The sequence below is a fragment of the Brachyistius frenatus genome, unplaced genomic scaffold (genome assembly GCF_029030835.1).
Source record: "Brachyistius frenatus isolate BFR_SWC_R1_liver_20210118 unplaced genomic scaffold, ASM2903083v1 Contig_61, whole genome shotgun sequence".
Taxonomy (NCBI): Eukaryota; Metazoa; Chordata; class Actinopteri; family Embiotocidae; genus Brachyistius; species Brachyistius frenatus.
This window is the reverse complement of record NW_027210660.1, coordinates 1,099,504-1,119,033: the sequence shown is the minus strand read 5'-3', so window position 1 is coordinate 1,119,033 and position 19,530 is coordinate 1,099,504. Positions and strand designations below refer to the sequence as shown.

The following is a 19,530-nucleotide window of genomic DNA, read 5'->3' as shown; positions in this document are numbered from 1 at the left end:
ACTCATACAGATATGTCTGGATCAATGCAAACAGAGTCAATGAGTCGGGTTATGGCTGAAGAGACAAAACTCTTGCAAGCTGTTCTCAAATTTTAAATCCTGCATCTACCAGACAGCAGTAATGTGAGGAGAGTGTTAAAGGGGTGATCAGTGAGTACAAAGCATGCAATGGATCTCTCTTTTATGAGGCAGATGCAAAAAAAAATGGTGCCAGTACTGCTCTTATTGACATGTTGGTATAAATCAGACAGTATCAGCAAATCATTAATACATTCTGAATTTCTATAGTGAATAAAAGATGCTCAGAGATTTTGCTGACATTACCAATTCTAATGATTTCACTCATTACTAACGAGGGCTTTTAATTTGAAACAGAAACAGCAAACTGGGGTTGGAGACTTCAGCATTTTATCCTGAGCTCAGGACATAGGTTAATTAATTTGATGTTACCAAAAATTCAGCAAGCACTCGACATTTTTGGAAGGATAAACAATCCCTTTATTTATGTATGCTCCTTTTTTTTTGTTTTTGTTTTTTTTGTTTTGTTAATATTTGAAGAAGTGGGTTATGTTATATGGTGACATATCAAGTGAATTTATAAAGTGAGACAGCCACCAGAAAAGCCAATTTTACCCACCGAGGAGGAAAACATACTTTGAAATTGGAGGCTACGACCTTCAGTTGCATGTACGGTTTTTAAAAAAAAAAAATTAAATTTTTTTTTTATACGTGTAACCGCAATTAGGATGTAAATGGCATGATAATAAATGATTCCCTGCCACATCGTGATAAAGTTTTGAAAAAAGGAATTACGGTCTGACGTCACTTCCGGCGGTAGTCTGACAGTAGTAGAAAAAAAAAAAATATCAGGTTGCCATGAATTTCAGCTAGCTAGCCACGCACAGCTGTCAGTACACTTGAGTAAAACCATCCATGTCAAGACACAAAAAGGATTTTCGAAGTCTTGCGCTGCTTCTATGTACACATAAGGGCACGGCAGCCTGCTCGCCGACCTACTGTGAATCGGTAAGTGGCTCGCTTTAAGGCTACCGTGCTAGCGGGCTAGCTGCCGCCGCTAGCTGATGGACACGCTAACGAGAAGTGAGGATACTTTGACTGGTTGCTCGCATTTACCTGCACGACGGCTTTAATCCAGTAACAACGTGTCGCTTGTCTTGCTTTGCTTTTGCAGGTGTGTAACATCAGCGGGCTGCTACAGTAATATATATGTATATATATACAGCAGCTCCTGCTTAACGCGAGAGGTTAATAATCATAGCTGCCCCATTAGCATATCAGTCGCCGTGTGTGTCGAGGAGGTGCTTTAATTCATGAATTCATTAATTAATTACTCCTGTCCGGGGCATTTAAATCACTTTAATTCCGTAGTGAGATTTTAGCTGCCGCGGTCCGTAAATAACGCTAAAAGTATATAATCTTTGCCTTTAATTCACCTCGCAGGATCTGTATAATGATGTCAACAACAGCTGACGCGTTTCAACCCATTTCATACATCTGTATTATCACGTTACTTTGCGTCGAGGTTCATCACGGCCACGACGATGCCAGGACACTTGTCAACGATGTCTTGCTCCGTGTCTTTGTATTTGGTCTCAAATGTTTTACCGTAACGAAGCAGCGATGACAGTTTGTGCACTGAAAAGCCCCTTCGGGAGAAAACCGGCTACAAATTGGCAAATAAAGTACCTTGTGGCCTGACAACGAACTATTTTAATGTTTTATTTCTTCTGAATCAAGATCCAGTTGGCTCCGTGACAAGACCAGAAGACTTTGGCACCGCTGCGTGCCAGTTGATTTCAAGACCTCCGGCTTCCTGAATCCAGGTACATTCAGAGCAGAGTGTCTGTCAGGGTTTCCCCCCCACAGGCAAATTGGCTATTAAAGGAAGTGAGCCTGTTTGTGTCTTACTTGTTCAACTCATAAAAGCTCAATTGTTTCTCCTGGTTGTGAAAACATCCACCTCTGGTTTATTTCTGTAAGGCAAACATAGAGTTTACTCAATCAATCAAATCAATCAATCAATTAATCAATCAATCAATCAATCACTGAGGTGAACCTGCAAATCCTGCATCCTGTTTTCGGTATAGTTACTAGATGAGAGTTTATTTGGCCTTTGCTGTGGGATGTAGTGGCCCTGCTCTTCTTAAGTTTAATGACCCAAATGTTGTACATTATATGTATAACATGTATTATATATATTTAACTAAATCGTCGTAATAAGATGAGAATCGACGAATCACTGTGGGAAACCCTGTTGTAAATTAGAAGTGAAATGCTTTGCTTCATGCATGCTGTTCTTATTCTGTTTTTCTGCCACCTAATTAATGTTTGCCATGTTTATATTTTTACCAGAAAATGAACGGTCTGTCCATACGAGAGCTATGCTGCCTGTTCTGCTGCCCCCCTTGCCCCAGCCGCATTGCAGCCAAACTGGCTTTCCTCCCTCCAGAGCCCACCTACGCTCTTCTCCCTGATCCAGACCCAGGTTCTGGAGCTGGAGCTGCGTCGGGGTCCAACTCCGGGGCTGCTATCCCGTCTCTTGGAGCCCCGGGATTGCGTTCCCGGCTAGGTGCTGGTAGTGGAGGAGGAGGTGGAGGAGGAGGCGGAGGCGGTGGTCCTGGTGCTGGTGGTCCTGGTGCTGGTGCTGGTGGAGGGGTAGGAGGAGGAGGGGGTGGTGGTGGAGGAGGAGGGGGTGGTGGTGGAGGAGGAGGAGCCGGAGGAGGAGGAGGAGCTGGAGGAGGAGGAGGAGGCAGCAGCGTTGGCAGCGGCGGCAGCGGTGGTGGTGCTGGTGCCGGTGGTGGAGGGAGTGAGGGCAGGTGGAAGCTGCATCTCACAGAGAGAGCAGAGTTCCAGTATTCGCAGAGAGAGCTGGATGTGACGGATGTATTCTTGACCAGGTCTAGCCGAGGGAACAGGGTTGGATGTATGTACATTCGCTGTGCCCCCAATGCCAGGTGAGACACAACCCCCCCCCCCCCCGAACACTTTGAGACCTAACATTCCTGGATACAAAGATCTGCAACCTGATTATCTGTATATATTCTATGTTTTGGACTCTAGGCTTCCCAACCTGCTGCCTAACTCCCTGCTTTTTTCCTTCCCTCTTTGTCCTGTGTCTCTTAGGTTCACAGTGTTGTTTTCCCATGGTAATGCAGTGGACCTGGGCCAGATGAGCAGCTTCTACATCGGCTTAGGCACACGCATCAACTGCAACATCTTCTCCTATGATTACTCAGGCTATGGTGTTAGCACTGGCAAGCCTTCTGAGAAGAACCTTTATGCTGACATCGATGCTGCCTGGCACGCCCTGCGCTCCCGGTAAGAAGACACAAACTCTCTGTCTCAATCCAATGCAGGGTCTGAAGTTGACAGCCAACAAGCACCAAATACCCATTCAAATGTTGATGGTAGATAAATCGTTAGGAATCACTCGCATCACTGGCCAGTAACTTTTTGTGAAAGTGTACCATTTGGTTGGCTCAGTTTTATACAAACGTTTTCCCTGCTGATCACTGTAGCCTCTCTCTGACCATCAGCCAGTCGAGTCACAGCGAAGTAGTGGCTCAGTATCAATCATGCTGATTACTGGCTGTTCCATACTGTGCTCTATGTGAAGTAGTGCATCTAAAATTCTACTCTTTTACCATTTCTCTTGTTTAATTGCTGCCAGTATGTTAATGAGCAGAAAATTAACATTTCCAGGTGGCAACACAGAGGACACTGAACAATCAAAGGATTATTAGACTTATCCAAACTAGTATATTTCCTGTTAATGTGGCAGTTGTGGCTCTATGAATCATGCTAAGTTTGCACTTTTACGACCTCCACTCTAGAGATTTGGTGAAATGAGGAGTCGCACAAAACTGCATGTAATAGGGCAATTACAGCAAGCTAAAAAAAAAAAAGAAGCTATTTTCACCCTGCATGTTCATTTGGGCCCGCTCGATAATTGTTAGTGTAACTAACCAGTTTGTTAAGTAACAGTTACAACAACAGTAAAGGTCGAAATGACTGTTATTTGAACAAATGTGTGCAAACGACATACGGAAACTTTATGGGCGCTCCAACTGGAGGAACGGCTGTAGGTTTGAGGGAGAAGTTATGCGGGTGTTTTGATCCGACAGGATGCGCATGGTTATTTCTTCCGAAACGTTCACTACACGCAGGAATAATTCCTTGATACTTTTGTTCATGTCAGTTTGCAGAGATACTTGCTACAACTGGAGTCTTTCGTTTTAGTGCATCGGTAGTTGAGGAAAACTGCACAGCGTGTAACTTGTTATCTTTCTTTTGTCATCCGGGAACTTCCAGGCACGAACCGTTTTATCTCGTTGGCTACTACCTCCCAATCTTGAGCACACACGAAACACAAATCTAGCTGCAGCCTCACACGCATACGTCGTTTTGTGCAACTCTGCTACTTCTGTGAAACTTTACAATGGACGTGGGGAGTGCAAAGTTGGCGTCGTGCAAAGTTGGCGTCGCACAAACAGCCACAATAAATGGAAATATAGCAGGTTGAAATAAACAGGAACTGACCTTCAAAATGTAGGTTATAAAGAATTCAGAATTTATTCACACGGTCCTGAATTCTGTACTTAAGACCATGTTTGGGGTAGTATGTCATATTGGTGACATTGATGGCTGGAAATAATTACATTTAATTTACATTTCTATTATTGTTTTTTTGACTTTGCATTGCTTGGAAGTTAGTCATTAAACTCTTTAAATATAAATTTCTGTTTCAAACTTTGGGCCTGATTTACTAAGATCTCAAATAAAGGGTACTAAGTTGTGTGTTTTTTTTTTCCAAACGTTTGCACATTTATTTTGCACCCGTTTTGCGGGTGATTTACTGAGAGTAATTGCGTCACTGATATCGGGTACAAATCGCCGTATTTAAATGAAGGGTTTGCGTGTGTTAAAGTGATTCCAGCAATGGAAAACAGAGCGACCGCAAAAGGAAATCTGATCCAATTGAAATTAAGAAATATAAATATAACAAGAACAAAACGTTATATAGGAGATTATCAGTAAGAAAGTCAATACTGTGGGAAAAACAAAAAGGTGAAAAAAAGGTTTATAATAAAACAGGAAGGACGGTGGATGAGATCCTCCAACAAACACTGAGCAGCAGGTCCAGATCTTTCTGTGATGAGCAGGTGAATTAGTTTCATTCAGAGCCTCGCGACTATATACCTGTGAATTCTGCGGGGACACGTTCAGCACCTGTGACGTCACACCTGACTAACGGGACTGGGCGTGATGTTCCCGCAGAGATACGCTGGAACGACCCAGAGGCAGGAACATGCTGAGTCGTAAGACGTTTTTTGAATTGCTGGTACTTCGTGGCTCCTCCTTGTTGTTGGCTGTAAATCATCATTCAGTTCATTCAATAACTCAGAAATGTGAAAAATTAAGAAATCTTAATAATGTTTTGCCTCTGACATCTCAGAAATGTTTCCACGTGCGTAAAAACACGTTCTCTACATATTCTTTAGTTTCTCTGCGTCTCCTTCTCACAGCAATGAGAGCAGCCGTCTCTCCAGATATGCGCACCTGATTAATAGGTTCCTTTCAGTCGTACTAAAATACACATCAATCACTTCTCCTGTTTCTACTTCCAGGCTTCGTAAATATCATTGCGGGTGCTAAATGTATATATTTGTATTTCCCCTCCCAGTATTTTGCACGTTCCAGTAGAAACGCCCAATATTACATATGCATTCAGGAAAACACGCAAAATGGACGACGTGAGTTAAATTGCACATTTGAAAGACGTAATCCTCACTGCACGTCGTTAGTAGATCTGGTTGGACATTTTTTGCGGGTGGTGTGGAGTTTGCTGTGATTTTACACACGCAAACCTTTAGTAAATCAGGCCCTTTGTGTGTTAAATAGCTAGTTGTTTTCACACGTCTGAAAGACGGGTTTACTGAACCATACCCATCTGCATATGAAACTTTGCACGCCTTGTAGACTGCGATAAAATACACAGGTACCTTGCTGTGATACTTCACGCTGAAATATGAGTATTTGTGTCTCAGGTACGGCATCAGCCCCGAGAATATAATCCTGTACGGACAGAGCATCGGCACGGTGCCCACAGTGGACTTGGCATCACGGTTCGAGTGTGCTGCGGTGGTCCTTCACTCTCCTCTCACCTCTGGCATGAGAGTGGCCTTCCCCGACACCAAGAAAACATACTGCTTCGATGCCTTCCCCAAGTAAGTTCACCACCTGAGACACAGAGCTTAGGGACAGCTTGTACGAGGACTTGTATTACAAAGAAGTTAAATACTACAGTCAGTGTGGCATTATTAGCTGTGTTTTTCTGGGGGAAACTCCATTTGCATGTTCCAAGGACACGTCCTCTAACAGGCGTTTTGGTAAATACTCAGCTTCCATCACAGTTTTGATTGTTGTAGGAGCAGTATAGTGTGACATGGAAGCAGAGAGAGACATCGTCTGGCTCCTGTTTCTGTGGTGGTTGAATGCACTTGTAATTTAATACGGTTGGATAGTATGACTATCACCGTGTCCCGTAAAAGATTTTCCCATAGAGTTGATCGAAGGATTGTTTCATGGCAGAACCAGATTTACACAATGTTATTTTTGATTGTTATGTGAAACCCAGTACTTGCTGCCAGTGTGATTAAAGTGCCTCCATTTGTGAGGTATTAAATTGACAGGTTTATCTACAAATGGTTTGTTGATTACATCTCCGAAAAATATTCTGTATTGCTGTAAATTCCGATGATGTAATGTCGTGTATTTAGACATCTCAGACTTACCGTTATAACACCTACTGTAGGTGCAGCACCCAAGTCTTTTTTTTTTTTTTTCCACAGCTCCTAAGCCACTATAGCTTTAATATAAGCTTGGTTTTGTTTTTTGATTATCATTTTTATGGCAGTGCATTTTTTAATAGATATTCTAATGATGGTAGCTCAAAATTGAAAGAAAATGCATAGCTTTTAGTCAAATACCTGACCACCACCCCCACCACTACTACCACAGCACCTCCATTCACATACCTTGGATAATCCTGCATGTCTTGATTTAACATTGATTCACGGTCAAATGATTTGCATTTGGATCAGCAGTATCAGCTGAAACTACAAAGCTTTTATATATATATATATATATATATATATATAGAGAGAGAGAGAGAGACTGAAATGCACATGATTTGTTATGATTGGTCATTATGCAATGATGAATTGATCCTGACTCCTCAAATATTTTTATTGCAGCATCGAGAAGGTGTCGAAGATCCCGTCTCCGGTTCTCATCATTCACGGTACAGAGGACGAGGTGATCGACTTCTCTCACGGCCTCGCCCTGTTTGAGCGCTGCCCCAAAGCCGTGGAGCCCCTCTGGGTGGAGGGAGCCGGTCACAACGACATTGAGCTTTACAGTCAGTACCTGGAGAGGCTACGGCGCTTCATCAACCAGGACCTGGCTGCACAGCACGCCTGAGAAACAAACAACAGCCTCTCTGTGTTTTGTCTGAATGAGACCGTGTGCGTGCGTGTGTGCATGTGTTTGAAAAGGAGTATGTTAGCATGTTTGCAAAGTGTGGGTGAGAAATCGACTTAAAAAGGATGTGTGATTTTTTTTTTTGTGGTTTTTTTTTTGTCACATCTGTGTGTCTTTGAAGCAGCACACCTTCAGGTTAAACACAAACACAACCTATGTTCTGTTTCCTGTTTTAAAGGTGGGAACATTTTTTAATATGTCATCAGCTGTATCCATCAGTCCGGTGTCGGTGAAACACTAAAAACCAAGAGGAGAGAGGAAACAACTTCACGAATGCAGTTCGTAACACGGGAAAAGTTGCAGCTTTATAATGTGTTTACTCAATTACAAAGTAAAAACAACAGGCTTTGTCCTAAAAGGCACACAGATGTAATTTGGAAGTATGACATGTGGGTGATGTATGCGTCATGATGCGAGTGTTGCGTGTGTATTCATATCTCCATGGACCTGTGACACCTGAATAATGCGTGCACATGTTTGTATGTCTGAGAAATGAAGGACATCCTGAAGACTTGGACAGCTGCAAGTGGAGGAGGCTTACGGAGACTTATTGGCGTTTCTTTTGTTTTTGCTCGTGTATGTATGAAGAATACCTCCACAGCTTGACCAGCTCTCTCTCCGGTGGACAAACACTGGTCAAGCATGTGCCCCCCCCCCTTCCTCCTCCACTCCTTGTTTACTTGTTAACGGACATCCGTCTGACTGCCAGGGCATTTCCCACGTTGTTGTCCAGCTAACACTAACCTACCCTCTTTGTGTGGTTTTGGGGGGTTCATCTCTTGTCCTTTGGTGTCAGTTGCGCTGGAAAAGCGAGGACTAGTCTGGAAAACTGTCATAGCTTGTATGAGTCTCGAGTGTCTCACACTTTCCTCTCGTTAATTTTTTGACTCCGAGAAGATCATAGAGTGGCCTGATTCCATGTTATTTCCTGGCTGCAGCCTTTTACTCGCCACAGAATGGCGGAAACAATTTAAAGGGAAACATTTTGATTTCTTTTTCCCACTCAGTCCTACATTTTTCTGAACAAGACTGATTGTGTTGTTGAATTGGAAACGGGTCTTTCAGAGTCGCACATAGAATATCTGTTTCTGAGGAATTCACCAAACAGCTGAAGAAGTGCACGTCTCGAAGAATGTTGACGTCTCTTTAAATTTGGTTGGCTCTAAACAAAAAGCTGTAGCCCCTCTGTATACTGATGGGTGATGTTAAAAGGGGCAGACAAAATGCACTGACTTGGTATCAGCAGGAATGATCTCTACAGACAGATTACTGCGTATGAAAGCAGAATCTGTTGAACAAGGTTTTGGTGCTGTTTTGATTTCCATTTGCAGTCCGAGTAGTATTGACCAATGACGTTTGAGTGGGCTTTTGTTGCAGGCAGGTTGATCATCTGTGTGAAGAGTAGAAATGGTGAAACGCCTTGGCCGAAATGTAATCTTGGAACCCTAGCTTTTTTTTTTTTTTTTTTTTTTTTTTAAATTGATATGCAGATTTCTGTTCATACAGATGAATAATTTGCCAATTTAATTCTTACTTCTCCAATTGCTAACCGGACTGTAAACAAAGATTGGGACATGGAAGGTGAAGTTTTGTCCCAAAGCTCTAGATATTTGCAGACCCCATCGGAACTTGACCGTCACCCGCCGATGCTAAATTGGCATCAGACCAATAACCAATGGGTTCCCAGATTTCAAGAGGAATAGGTCTGATTTAGTTTGACATTTTTCGAAATATGCTCATCTGTTTTGCTGCTCAGAGAAGAATTGTATCACTCCCGCGCAGACACTCCAGGAAGTGACTGCACCCAGACAAGAAATGGTCCAGCACATAACGCTCCATAAAACCACAGCCTGTCAGACACACAGTGAGCTGCAGAGTGGCTGACAGGTGGATTTCATCACCTTTGGACGAAGCCGGGCTTGTTTGCAGTCTTTGTGCAAAGCTGGAAATTGCTGGTCGTAGCTTTGTATTTACAGTGTGGTGTCAAACATCTCGTCTAACCCTCAGCAAGAACGCACATTAGCACATTTTCTAGATGTCAAACTATACGTTGAAGTCTGAAGTGCAGCTCTCGAGGAGGTTGTGAATAATTTTTGTCTCTTCTGGTGAACAGAACCTCGTGGAGTTTGAGTTTGATGCTCTGGTTGGATTTGAAGGCTCTGAAGGAATAATGAGACAAAGTAGCTGCTCCATTCACCAAACTAACAAGGATTATGTCCACTTTAATCAAAAATAATCATGCTTCATCATAGTTTCACTGATTAACTTCTAGTCTTACAACACAATTTGTTTTCAGTCTTGTTCCTGTAGCACTCATCACCAGAGTCCGCCTCCGGCTCATGTTCACCTTCAGCACATTTTTTTCCCCTAGCGTTTTTGTCTTGATGTAATTAATCCAAATGTGTTTGTCGTGGTGTGGGGCCATGGATTGTTTGTTTCAGAACCATGTTTGTTGATTGTTATGACTAACAATGCGAATTAAGATCAGGTGCCAGGAGGGGACATCATGCCTACTAGCTCTCTTTTAACCTCTGTGGCCCTAAATGTACAGGAGCTCTCTTATGGGTGGCAGCACACTTCATGTCTGACACAAGCCATATGTGAGCCTCTCACTGTTGGTGTGGTGCAGGTTCCACCACACACACACACACACACACACACACACACACACACACACACACACACACACACACACACACACACACACACTTGCACATCATCTCACATACATACACGTACTGTCGTTTACAGTATATTTACACATTTATATATATCAGATCAAGCATGACAAAAAGCAGGTCTTAAGTTCAGCACTATTGTACAAAGCATCCAAAGTGTAATAAGGGTATAAAATGTAAGTCTCTGTGTCTTCTTCATTATTATTGACTGTGTACTACAGGCCAGCATCAAGGATACAAGGGTCCTGTTTGGATTAAGTACTAATAGAGCAGAAAAAGTCCGAGAAGGCGCCTGCTCCACAGGAGACCCATCAGTTTCGGTGATAGTAGCTGTGTTTTGTTAAAGGGAACATTTACTGAACTAACACTGATCTGATTTACTCCATTCTTGGGGTACAAAGTGGGTCTCGGCGAGCAGCGGAAAGGTTACTGAACACCACTCACTTCCTGTCATCATTTTGAACCGGGATTCTTCCCGTTCTCATCCTGTGATTTGCGTCTCTGATATTTGAATAATGGAAATCGGTTCCCTTCTTGAAACACGGATCTGAGCTGTCAGAAGAAGTCGAGCGAGTCGCTGCCTCTCTGGAAGTAAACATAGTCCTCAGTTGTTCCTGGACAGGTTGGGTTATCAGGGAAAAACTCTGGAGCCACATTTCTGTCATGTGGTAAAAGAAGCAGGGGGGAAACTTGTCGTTTCATTGATGCACCACTACGGTTGATGTTTATTGTATCCTCTGGCCTTGAATGTTTATTGATGGGGGGTGTGGGGGAGGTGGGTGGGGGTGGGCTGAACAGTGAAAACTGTATGCATGTCTGTTGTGTTTTGCAGAGCAAATGACGGGACATTATCTATTGTGTAGTCTATGTGAGGGTAAAGCTGAACTCATGGCATTGGAACATTGAAGCGCTTTTTAAAAAAACGGGACATTTGAATTTTTTTTAATTTTTTTTTTTATTGCTGATACTAACTGATGTATTGTTGAGTTTTGTGCTAGAGTTTGAGTGGGGCAGTGGTGGGCGGGTGGGTCGGGGGGGATAGACAATATTAGTGGACTGTTTATATGGTTACTGTACTTACCTATTCTATTCTTTGTATTATGATTTGTAATTTTATGTTGCTTTTTTGAACTGAGAATATGATGTACTGAAATTAATTCATGGGACTGAATCTTGACCTTTTTATGGACAACAAAATAAAATCACTTATGTACAAAAACAATGACAGGATTGATTTAAAACAGACATTTGATTTTACACACTCAATAAGTTAATAACATTGTGTCCAAAGGCAGTGACAAAAATATAGCAAAACTTGTTTGTAAATGATGATTTAACGCTCCAGTGATAGTAAGAGTTTTGTATAAACTATATAAATATAAAAAAACTATATAAATAAAAAAAAATCCATATAACATCATTTCTATTCTTTTCTCCAATCAGAGGGGATAGATGCAGATGAGGTTCAATGGCCATTAAATGCCATTGTAAGTTGTGGAAAATAGTTTCCAAAACAGTTTAATGTATTTCAAAGAATATTTGTTTTAAACTGGACCCCTGTATTATGTAAAAGAAATTGTGTTTGAGCAGACATATGATACATTTTCATCCATAAACTTTATGAAAATGGGTTTAAATTCCTGGAAAACTTTGGCCAAAATGTCCATAAACCCTGGATGTGATAAATTCCCCAATATTTATTGTTAGGAAGAAGAGGGGTTTTTTTTTTGGATGTCAAAGCAATTTCAGTGCCTAAATCTATATTGTATAAGTGCACTTGAACTGAATCCTGCCATGGGTTTAATGGAAGTGACCGCCCCCTGCTGGCTGATTATTGTCATTAACAATCTTTCTGTAAAGCATACCACCACATAATAGACAACTTACAGTGTGTGAACTATCATATTCATAATGTAAAATTAACTTAAAATCAAGCAAAAACAGATCGTCAAGATCAACTTCACTATGCTCTCACTGTTGCAGATTGTGTTGATCCTAGAAATGTACAGCCAAGACTCTGGCATCTTTTGCTAGCTGAGCTCAGCTCTTCCTCGGCCAGGAAATAAACATGGCTTCAGCAGACTGCCTCCATATGGCTCTGTGCAGGAGAGGCCCCTTTCAGTTTTTGATCTGTCAGCACAGAATTAATGTGCTCCTAACACAAAATATTGTCCTGATGACTCTCTGCCAGCACAATCAGTCATCCATGTAGTTCACGATGTGCGGCCTGGTTCAGACATCCCAAAAGCATCTTGATGCTGATTTTCATCCCCTGGAGAACACAGTGCTAACACAGGGGTTTCATAGCTCCTGCGAGGAGGATTGTTCGAAGGCAATGTTGAACATTTCTTTGGACAAAAACTTTCACCTGACAGACGTAGTGTAAGTGAAATGGACAAAGTCTCAGTATTAAGATGCATTTGGGCGACTGTCTGGATGGAGATCAATGTACTGAATGATTTTAACAGTGGGGTACATTGGATTGAATTCCTAGACGGATTTGTTGGCTCCCTGCCAAGGACTATGTTTCTTGGTACCTGGTCAAAAAGAAAAAAAAAGAGGAATCAGCATGAGACAAGGGCAGTCTTTTAATTCAGTAAAAGTAGCAATGCCATAATCTAAAAACACAAGTAAAAATCCTTCCTTCAAAATTATAAAATATTATTAACAAAATATATAAAAACATCAAACCTGAAGCTTTTCATTAGCCATCGCAAGTTGGCTCTAATGATAGATGTAAGCAGTTTTGGTGTAGTTAGTCAAAGTAAAGCTAATTTGAACGACTTAATATGGAAGGTGTGTGGTTTCTCATATTTTCATTTTGTTTTGTGTAAAACCTGAATCTGACTGGGGCTCTTAAAGAATGTGGCCGAGTAAGAAGTTTAAAATAGCATTAAATGAAAAAAAAAAACTCAAGTACATGCAATTTTTGTAAATCATTTAATTGTTAGCACTTTAAATTCTTAACCTTTACTGAAAAGATCAATATAACGTTGAGATTTAAGCGTGTTTCCATTGTCTCAAAATGTTCATTTTAAAAAAGCTAACTTCCCAGTGGGTGTGACTCTCGTGGCATGTGATTACTTATACAACTCGAACCAGTAGAACTACTTCACCTTTGTCTAATCTAATCTGCAAGTAATGGTTTTACAAGTCTCCAGAACCAGTTTCAGCCAGTTTGACTTTTTTTCCCCAACAGACTTCCTCCTGCATCTTCCTCCTGAGATCCTTCATCCTTGTGTGTGTACTCACTCTCTGTGGTATGAAGACAATTCAGTCAGGGCTCCCAAAGAGTTCAGCTGCTCCTCCAGAGCTACGATCTTCAGCCCGATATAACCAGACACCAACAGGAGCAACACCAGTCTGCAACCACCACAATAAAACAAAACATGCTTAAAGTGTCATAGTCTTTCACTGCAATGTACCTTGACTCACAAAGTGAAAGTGCACTGTGCAGAATGAATCAAAGGCTGAGCATGTAATCTAAGATGTGTACATACCATACAGTAATAACAATAAGATATCAAGAAACTATATCTGTGCAGAGCCTGAGTGAACAGGGTGAGAACATTTCCCAAAACACATGGCAAAGATTAGATCTTTTCCTTTCCTTGACAGCTTCTAGCTAATCCAGAAAGTCAACATACCAAAATAGGTGTGTGTTTTCACATCGTAGCACTTAAAAAATCGGGTTCTGGAAAGATTTTGACATACAGCGAGTCTCCGTCTGTGCGCTGCTCGTTACTCGTAAAATACTTTAGGCCAAATTTACAGCCGTGGCTCGAAGCACATGCTTGAGGAAGATTGTCTGAAAGAATAAGTCCCTCAAGCTTTTTTTTTTAACATCCATGTTCTTCAGGGATCTTCTTCCAACCATTTTCCGTTAACAGGTTGCACAAAGCAAAATTGGTTCAGTGCACACCTGTGTATCAAACAGCAGGGAGGTAAACGGTGGTGGAAGAATAACTTAGATGCTTTACTTCAGTAAATGTAAGAAAATGCCAACATTCAAAGATGAAGAAAAATGGCCCATGCACTTTTTATATCATATTATTGTAGCTAGTTTATATGGAGCTAATTTTAACAACTTTATAAAGTAGGATATAAAGATTAATTCATATTCTTCTTAAACTCCAAACACAACATAAGAGTGGCGTAAAAAAAAATACAACATCTATCTAGAATATCTGAAGTATCACAAAATAAAAATGCTCAAGTACAAGTACTTCATATCCTCTGAGAAATAATAACACTCACAGCATCATGTAGATGTAGAAGATAAGGCTGAACTTTCTGATTCCCATGGAGAAGAAAAACGGCGTGACTCTCTCGGCGACTCTCCAAATCCAAAATACATCTGACGAGGGCAGAAAAAAACTTTTGTTTTTCTATAGTGACACTTTACTCTGTACCTTGTGGGTAACTTGAGTTACTGTGAGCCATTTGTGTGTGTATTCGTGTACATTTAAACACACCTCTGTTGTCTTCATTTGTAAAGTTCCTTTGATGGGTGGAATTGTATCTACTGGGACCTGAAAAGGCACAAATGTGTTGTTGTTTTATTGTTCAGATACTTCAGCTCAGCAATAAAATACTCAATATGATCATCTCAAATGGAAAAGGGAACTTTAACAACTAAAGTCATAATTGAAAAAAGATAAACATTATTTCTCAGGTACACTTCTCTCTCTACCTTCACTAGACATCTGGGAAAAGCTGTTGTCTAAAAAGCTGCTGCTGAAATCATGATCCACGCTGTCCTCCAAACTGGAGTAACTGGAGAGCTGTAGGCAAGGACGGGGATGTTAACAATTATCTGTCATCATAAATCATGCACTCATATTTAATCAACTCTAACAAGATGCCTGCAAACTCCTCAGCAGCAAACCTACCACATCCTGATCAGTTTCATTCTCTGCAGAGGAGAGATGAGGGATGATGTCAGCGCTCTCCTTCTGTTTCAAACAAACACAAAAAAAAAATTGTGAAATTGTTTTAAAGAAATTATGCAGTGATGTGATTGCGTATTAGGGGAGCACCTACCGTACCTGTGCTTTTGAGCAGACACTTTGGAGGAATTTGTAACACATGTCCCGGTTTCTCAAAGACACAAATGAGGACTGAGAGACAAAAAAAAGAGACACGATTTGAGCTGGAATAAAAGATGTCAGTTTCACTGCAGGAACCTGAATCACAATTTCCTTTCTTTAAAACCAGTTTCCATCTTTGTTTTTATTAATGGTAGTTGACACTAAAACCAATGGACATGTTTAAATCAAGTCAAAATGTAACTATTATGGTTATTCTTAACTAATTTATACACATGATCAACAAGAAATTACTACTCCAATTAATGTTATTTTAATAGGAACAAATATATTATTGGTACATGCCATATCAGAGCATTTATAAACGAAGCTAGCTTGTACTGTCTGTCCCTAAATGACCCATTATACAAATACACAAAACAAAGCTAAACCCAAACAAGACAACAAACAATACATACAGTAATACAATAAGAATATCATATAAATTCAATGAAATGAGTCTGATCATTAATGCCTCCATGTTTGATCTGTCTGCTTTAGCCTGAGCTCAAAATGGCCGCATAATTAATCAGTTGTGATTTCTGTGTTAGAAGTTAAACAAAAACAGACATCTGTGTAAGTGTAGTTTTAAAACTGTAATGCCCTTTAGATATATGCTGTGTTACTGAGCCAGAAACCCTGAGAGATTTCACTGTGTTACTGAGCACCTCCGGAGCCTGATTATTATGCTTAGGCATGAACATCTAATAATAGCAAATGCGGTTTATATTTGCTTCCAATCTAAAATTTCAGCTGCATTGTCATATTTTATATCTGTAATGCAGAGATACAAACAATTTTAACATTTCTTTAAATAGCTACATCTCCCATAGATGACTTTACACATTTATATATATTGTAAAGTAGTCTTTATATATATTATATTTATATATATATAAATATGTATTTTGAAAAGTGTGTAGTGTCTGACCTTCTCTCCATCAGAAGTTTGAATAGAAAGCATGGACAGAGCTGAGTTGTGTTTCTTCACCTCCCTCACACTGGAAACAGGAATCACCACCTAAAATGTGTTGACTGAGTTATTACTTGATTCTGGTTGCTTTTACAGCCTTTGAGAGAACATTAAAGTCGTATTACATTTGCTTGAACACTCTCAAAGTGACACAAACAATTCAAAGAAGCAGCTTGTTATCACATTTTTAAATAGTTTCCCTTTATGTAGTCAGTCTTTGATATTTGGGTAAAACACCTGAATGGAGAAGATCAAGTAAATTCCCAGGATAGCTTAAGTTAATATTGACTGCTTATTTCCATCTTTTGGGATACGTGAGTTAAAAGGCTGTTTACTGTTGCTGGAAAATTTAAAACATCATTTTGATTGGCCTTCAATGTAATGTTGAAACAGAGGAAGCACATGTAGTGCCACTGTGCTGTTAATTAAATTCACCACTGTGGATTATGCTTCACTACAACGTGTCTGAGCGCGTCACCTTGGTGTCTTTGAGCAGCACAGAGGAGTAGAAGCAAACGTGGTTCTCAGAAATAAAGAGTTTTCCATGATACAGCAGCTCCTTCTGCAAGGCACAGGTGAATGCTACACACACACACACACACACACACACACACACACACACACACACACACACACACACACACACACACACACACACACACACACACACACACACACACACACACACACACACACACACACACACACACAGTTTAAAAGATATTAGGTAGGTGTTTTTCTAATAATAAAAACCCTGCAGTGTCTCCTAGACAACAGAGGCATGTCTGCTGAATCATTTACTAAAGTGTTTCAGCTCTGCATTCACTGCAGACCAGTTGGCAAACAATGTATGAGGCAGCACTTAATCACACAGCAAAGACATCAGGGACAAAGTGAAAAAAAGGACACAATGCGATGCCATTTCCATAATCAATATCAGCAAATAAGTAACAGACTCTGGACCTCTGCTCAACTCACTGTGTATCAGGTTTTCCCCCTCAGGAATCTCTTGAAACAGTTTGTGGAAGTTTTTATTGTGCTTCAGGAAGCTCTGTGGGGAAAAATAGTGAAGTGATTACAAAGTGTGAACTGCATGACACATCTGCAATTTGTTTCTGTTTTTTAAATACACAAGAAGCAGGTTTCGTAATGGATTTGAAACCTGCAATAATAGTTTTTAGCCACTTAGGAGCAGTGGAAACAAGTTATGAACACAACATCGACACCTTTCAAAATGGAAGCTTGTTAGCTAACAGTTTCTTATTCATGCATCCAGCAGTCACTGAAGAGCATTATCATTCATTTGGAGTTGTGTTTCTGGATACATGGAGAATGTAAGTCTGACATTCCCTCTGCTTTTAGCTGTTTTTGGTCACTACCTACTCTTGAGGGAAATATCCGGCTCTAAATTCTCCATTAGTTATTCATTAGATAGTCACTAACTGTCTATCTGCTGTTGGATAGCGTGCTGCAGGTTTTAAACTTTTCCAGCTGCTGTCCAGAAAAAAAAGCAGTGAGAGAGAACCAATACAGTATAAAGTTGAGTTAGAAAACTCACTATAATGTCATGAAAATTCAAGAGGAGCTTCATATTTGATTGTTAATTCTCTGTAGGTTTATCACATTCATGTCTTCACATTGTTTATACATTGCCATTCAATATGTTATGATAAAAATATAATATATGAACATTTTAATTCTCCCTGTGTGGCAAAAAATGTGACAAAACAAGCAGGAAACAGGAGTTAGCAGGATGATGTGAAGCAGACTTACGTGATTGTTGATAAGCATGTCTGATTGCTCAAGATTCTCCTCAGCTATGGTCTGCTCCCTGAGGACACACACAGTTCAAATACACGGTGCTAACACAAATCAGATAAAGCTGTTTTCAGGAAGATATGTAAGTTGAAAATTTTAAGACATCCCCTGCTCAGTTTTTCCTCTAAACTATGTGTAATGTTGAAGGCCGAGTCATACTTGAGGGACATGTTGGAATTGAGGCTGTGATGTAGTTCCTGGATCTCCAGCTGGGCCTCGTCCAGATTCTGGTTCTGTCTATATTTCTTACTACTAAATCTGCCTCTGCCTCTATTCGAGCTGAGAAGTCCAGCTCCATCCAGACAGCTACCTTGAAAGACCAGGAGATAAATGTCAGACTGATATTCCAGCTTTTGTATGACGCACACAATCAGATCGATATAGACGACATAAAGTTATGAAATCACATAATAGTAATAATAAAAAAATAAAAATAGAAATAATAATAATAATAATGATAAATAAATGGGAACATCAGTGAATTTAACAGCATGGATTTAAACAACCCTTGCAGGCTCATAGTAAACATTTCATTATGCTCATTTTATTGTTTGCCTCAAATGAAGAATTTTTTTTTTTCATTGAGATTAATGTAGTTTATGTAAAATAAATTATTAGGTAAGGCATCAACAAAAAATATCTGTACAGAGTCCCTGCACACTTGACTGAACAGTAAATGGGTACAAGAAGTGAACATGCTTTGTTGTGAATCCCATCTAATATCTCTGTCTGTTTGAATAGTTCTTTTATGTGAAGGCATAAGTTAAAATAGCTTCACAGTCCTTAATAAAACCTCTTTGATTATCAGCTGCAAAGACTTTCTCTCTCTGCTTCAGCTGTCAGCCCAATAGGTTAGTTTGCTGTCTCTGGGCAACAGCAGGAATCTCTGGAGAACTCTTTCCCTTTTGTAAGCCAGCCACCACAAAGCCTGGTGTCATAACAAAACTATGCTGCACACCTGGTGCTTAGAGTGATTTATTTACATTGTTAGTAAGTTTAAAATAACAGTATCTACAACAAACTTAATCGAGGATGTCAAAGGGACAGGTGAGGAAATAAAAGTGACAGAAGAGAAAAAGATGAATACTCACACAGAGCTGTCCAGTGAGAATTTTCGGCTTTTCAGACTCATGATGAAAAGTAAACGCTTCCAACTCATGCACATGCACACACTCACACACCTTCATACATACTTACAGTGAAAGACTGTATCTTGATCTCTTAAATTCAAGTTTACAAACTAAATGAAACACTCCTGTCTTACCCAGCAAGTAACTCTAAAAGGGCAAGCAGCAGGTGAGAAATGACTGCCTACTTCAGGAACTGGCTTTCTATTTTCAGCCAATCAGCTGCTCGAGGCAGGGACTCTCTGTCAAACTAAACCAACCAGTGAAGGCAACTGTTGCTATGG

The 19,530-nt window shown here is 40.4% G+C and overlaps 2 protein-coding genes across 2 annotated transcripts; one reads left to right on the top strand and one right to left on the bottom strand.

Annotated features, from left to right (window-relative positions):
- Positions 1-843: 843 nt before the first annotated feature.
- LOC138625293 (alpha/beta hydrolase domain-containing protein 17A-like) lies at positions 844-11,489 on the top strand. The gene is made up of 7 exons (XM_069706115.1): positions 844-1,026; positions 1,759-1,844; positions 2,374-2,647; positions 2,825-2,975; positions 3,145-3,339; positions 6,069-6,248; positions 7,278-11,489. The coding sequence occupies exons 3-7, from the start codon at positions 2,377-2,379 to the stop codon at positions 7,501-7,503; spliced, it is 1,023 nt and encodes a 340-aa protein (XP_069562216.1). The 5' UTR covers positions 844-1,026; positions 1,759-1,844; positions 2,374-2,376; the 3' UTR covers positions 7,504-11,489.
- Positions 11,490-11,615: 126 nt separating this feature from the next.
- Positions 11,616-19,241, bottom strand: LOC138625291 (GRAM domain-containing protein 2B-like; the record flags this gene model as incomplete). The annotated part of the gene is made up of 13 exons (XM_069706113.1): positions 11,616-12,778; positions 13,494-13,604; positions 14,499-14,598; positions 14,717-14,773; positions 14,935-15,025; positions 15,134-15,196; positions 15,290-15,361; positions 16,260-16,349; positions 16,780-16,883; positions 17,280-17,352; positions 18,075-18,132; positions 18,279-18,429; positions 19,211-19,241. Coding segments are annotated over 13 exons (1,017 nt in total), but the record flags the coding sequence as incomplete, so codon positions are not given.
- Between the last annotated feature and the right edge of the window lie 289 nt (positions 19,242-19,530).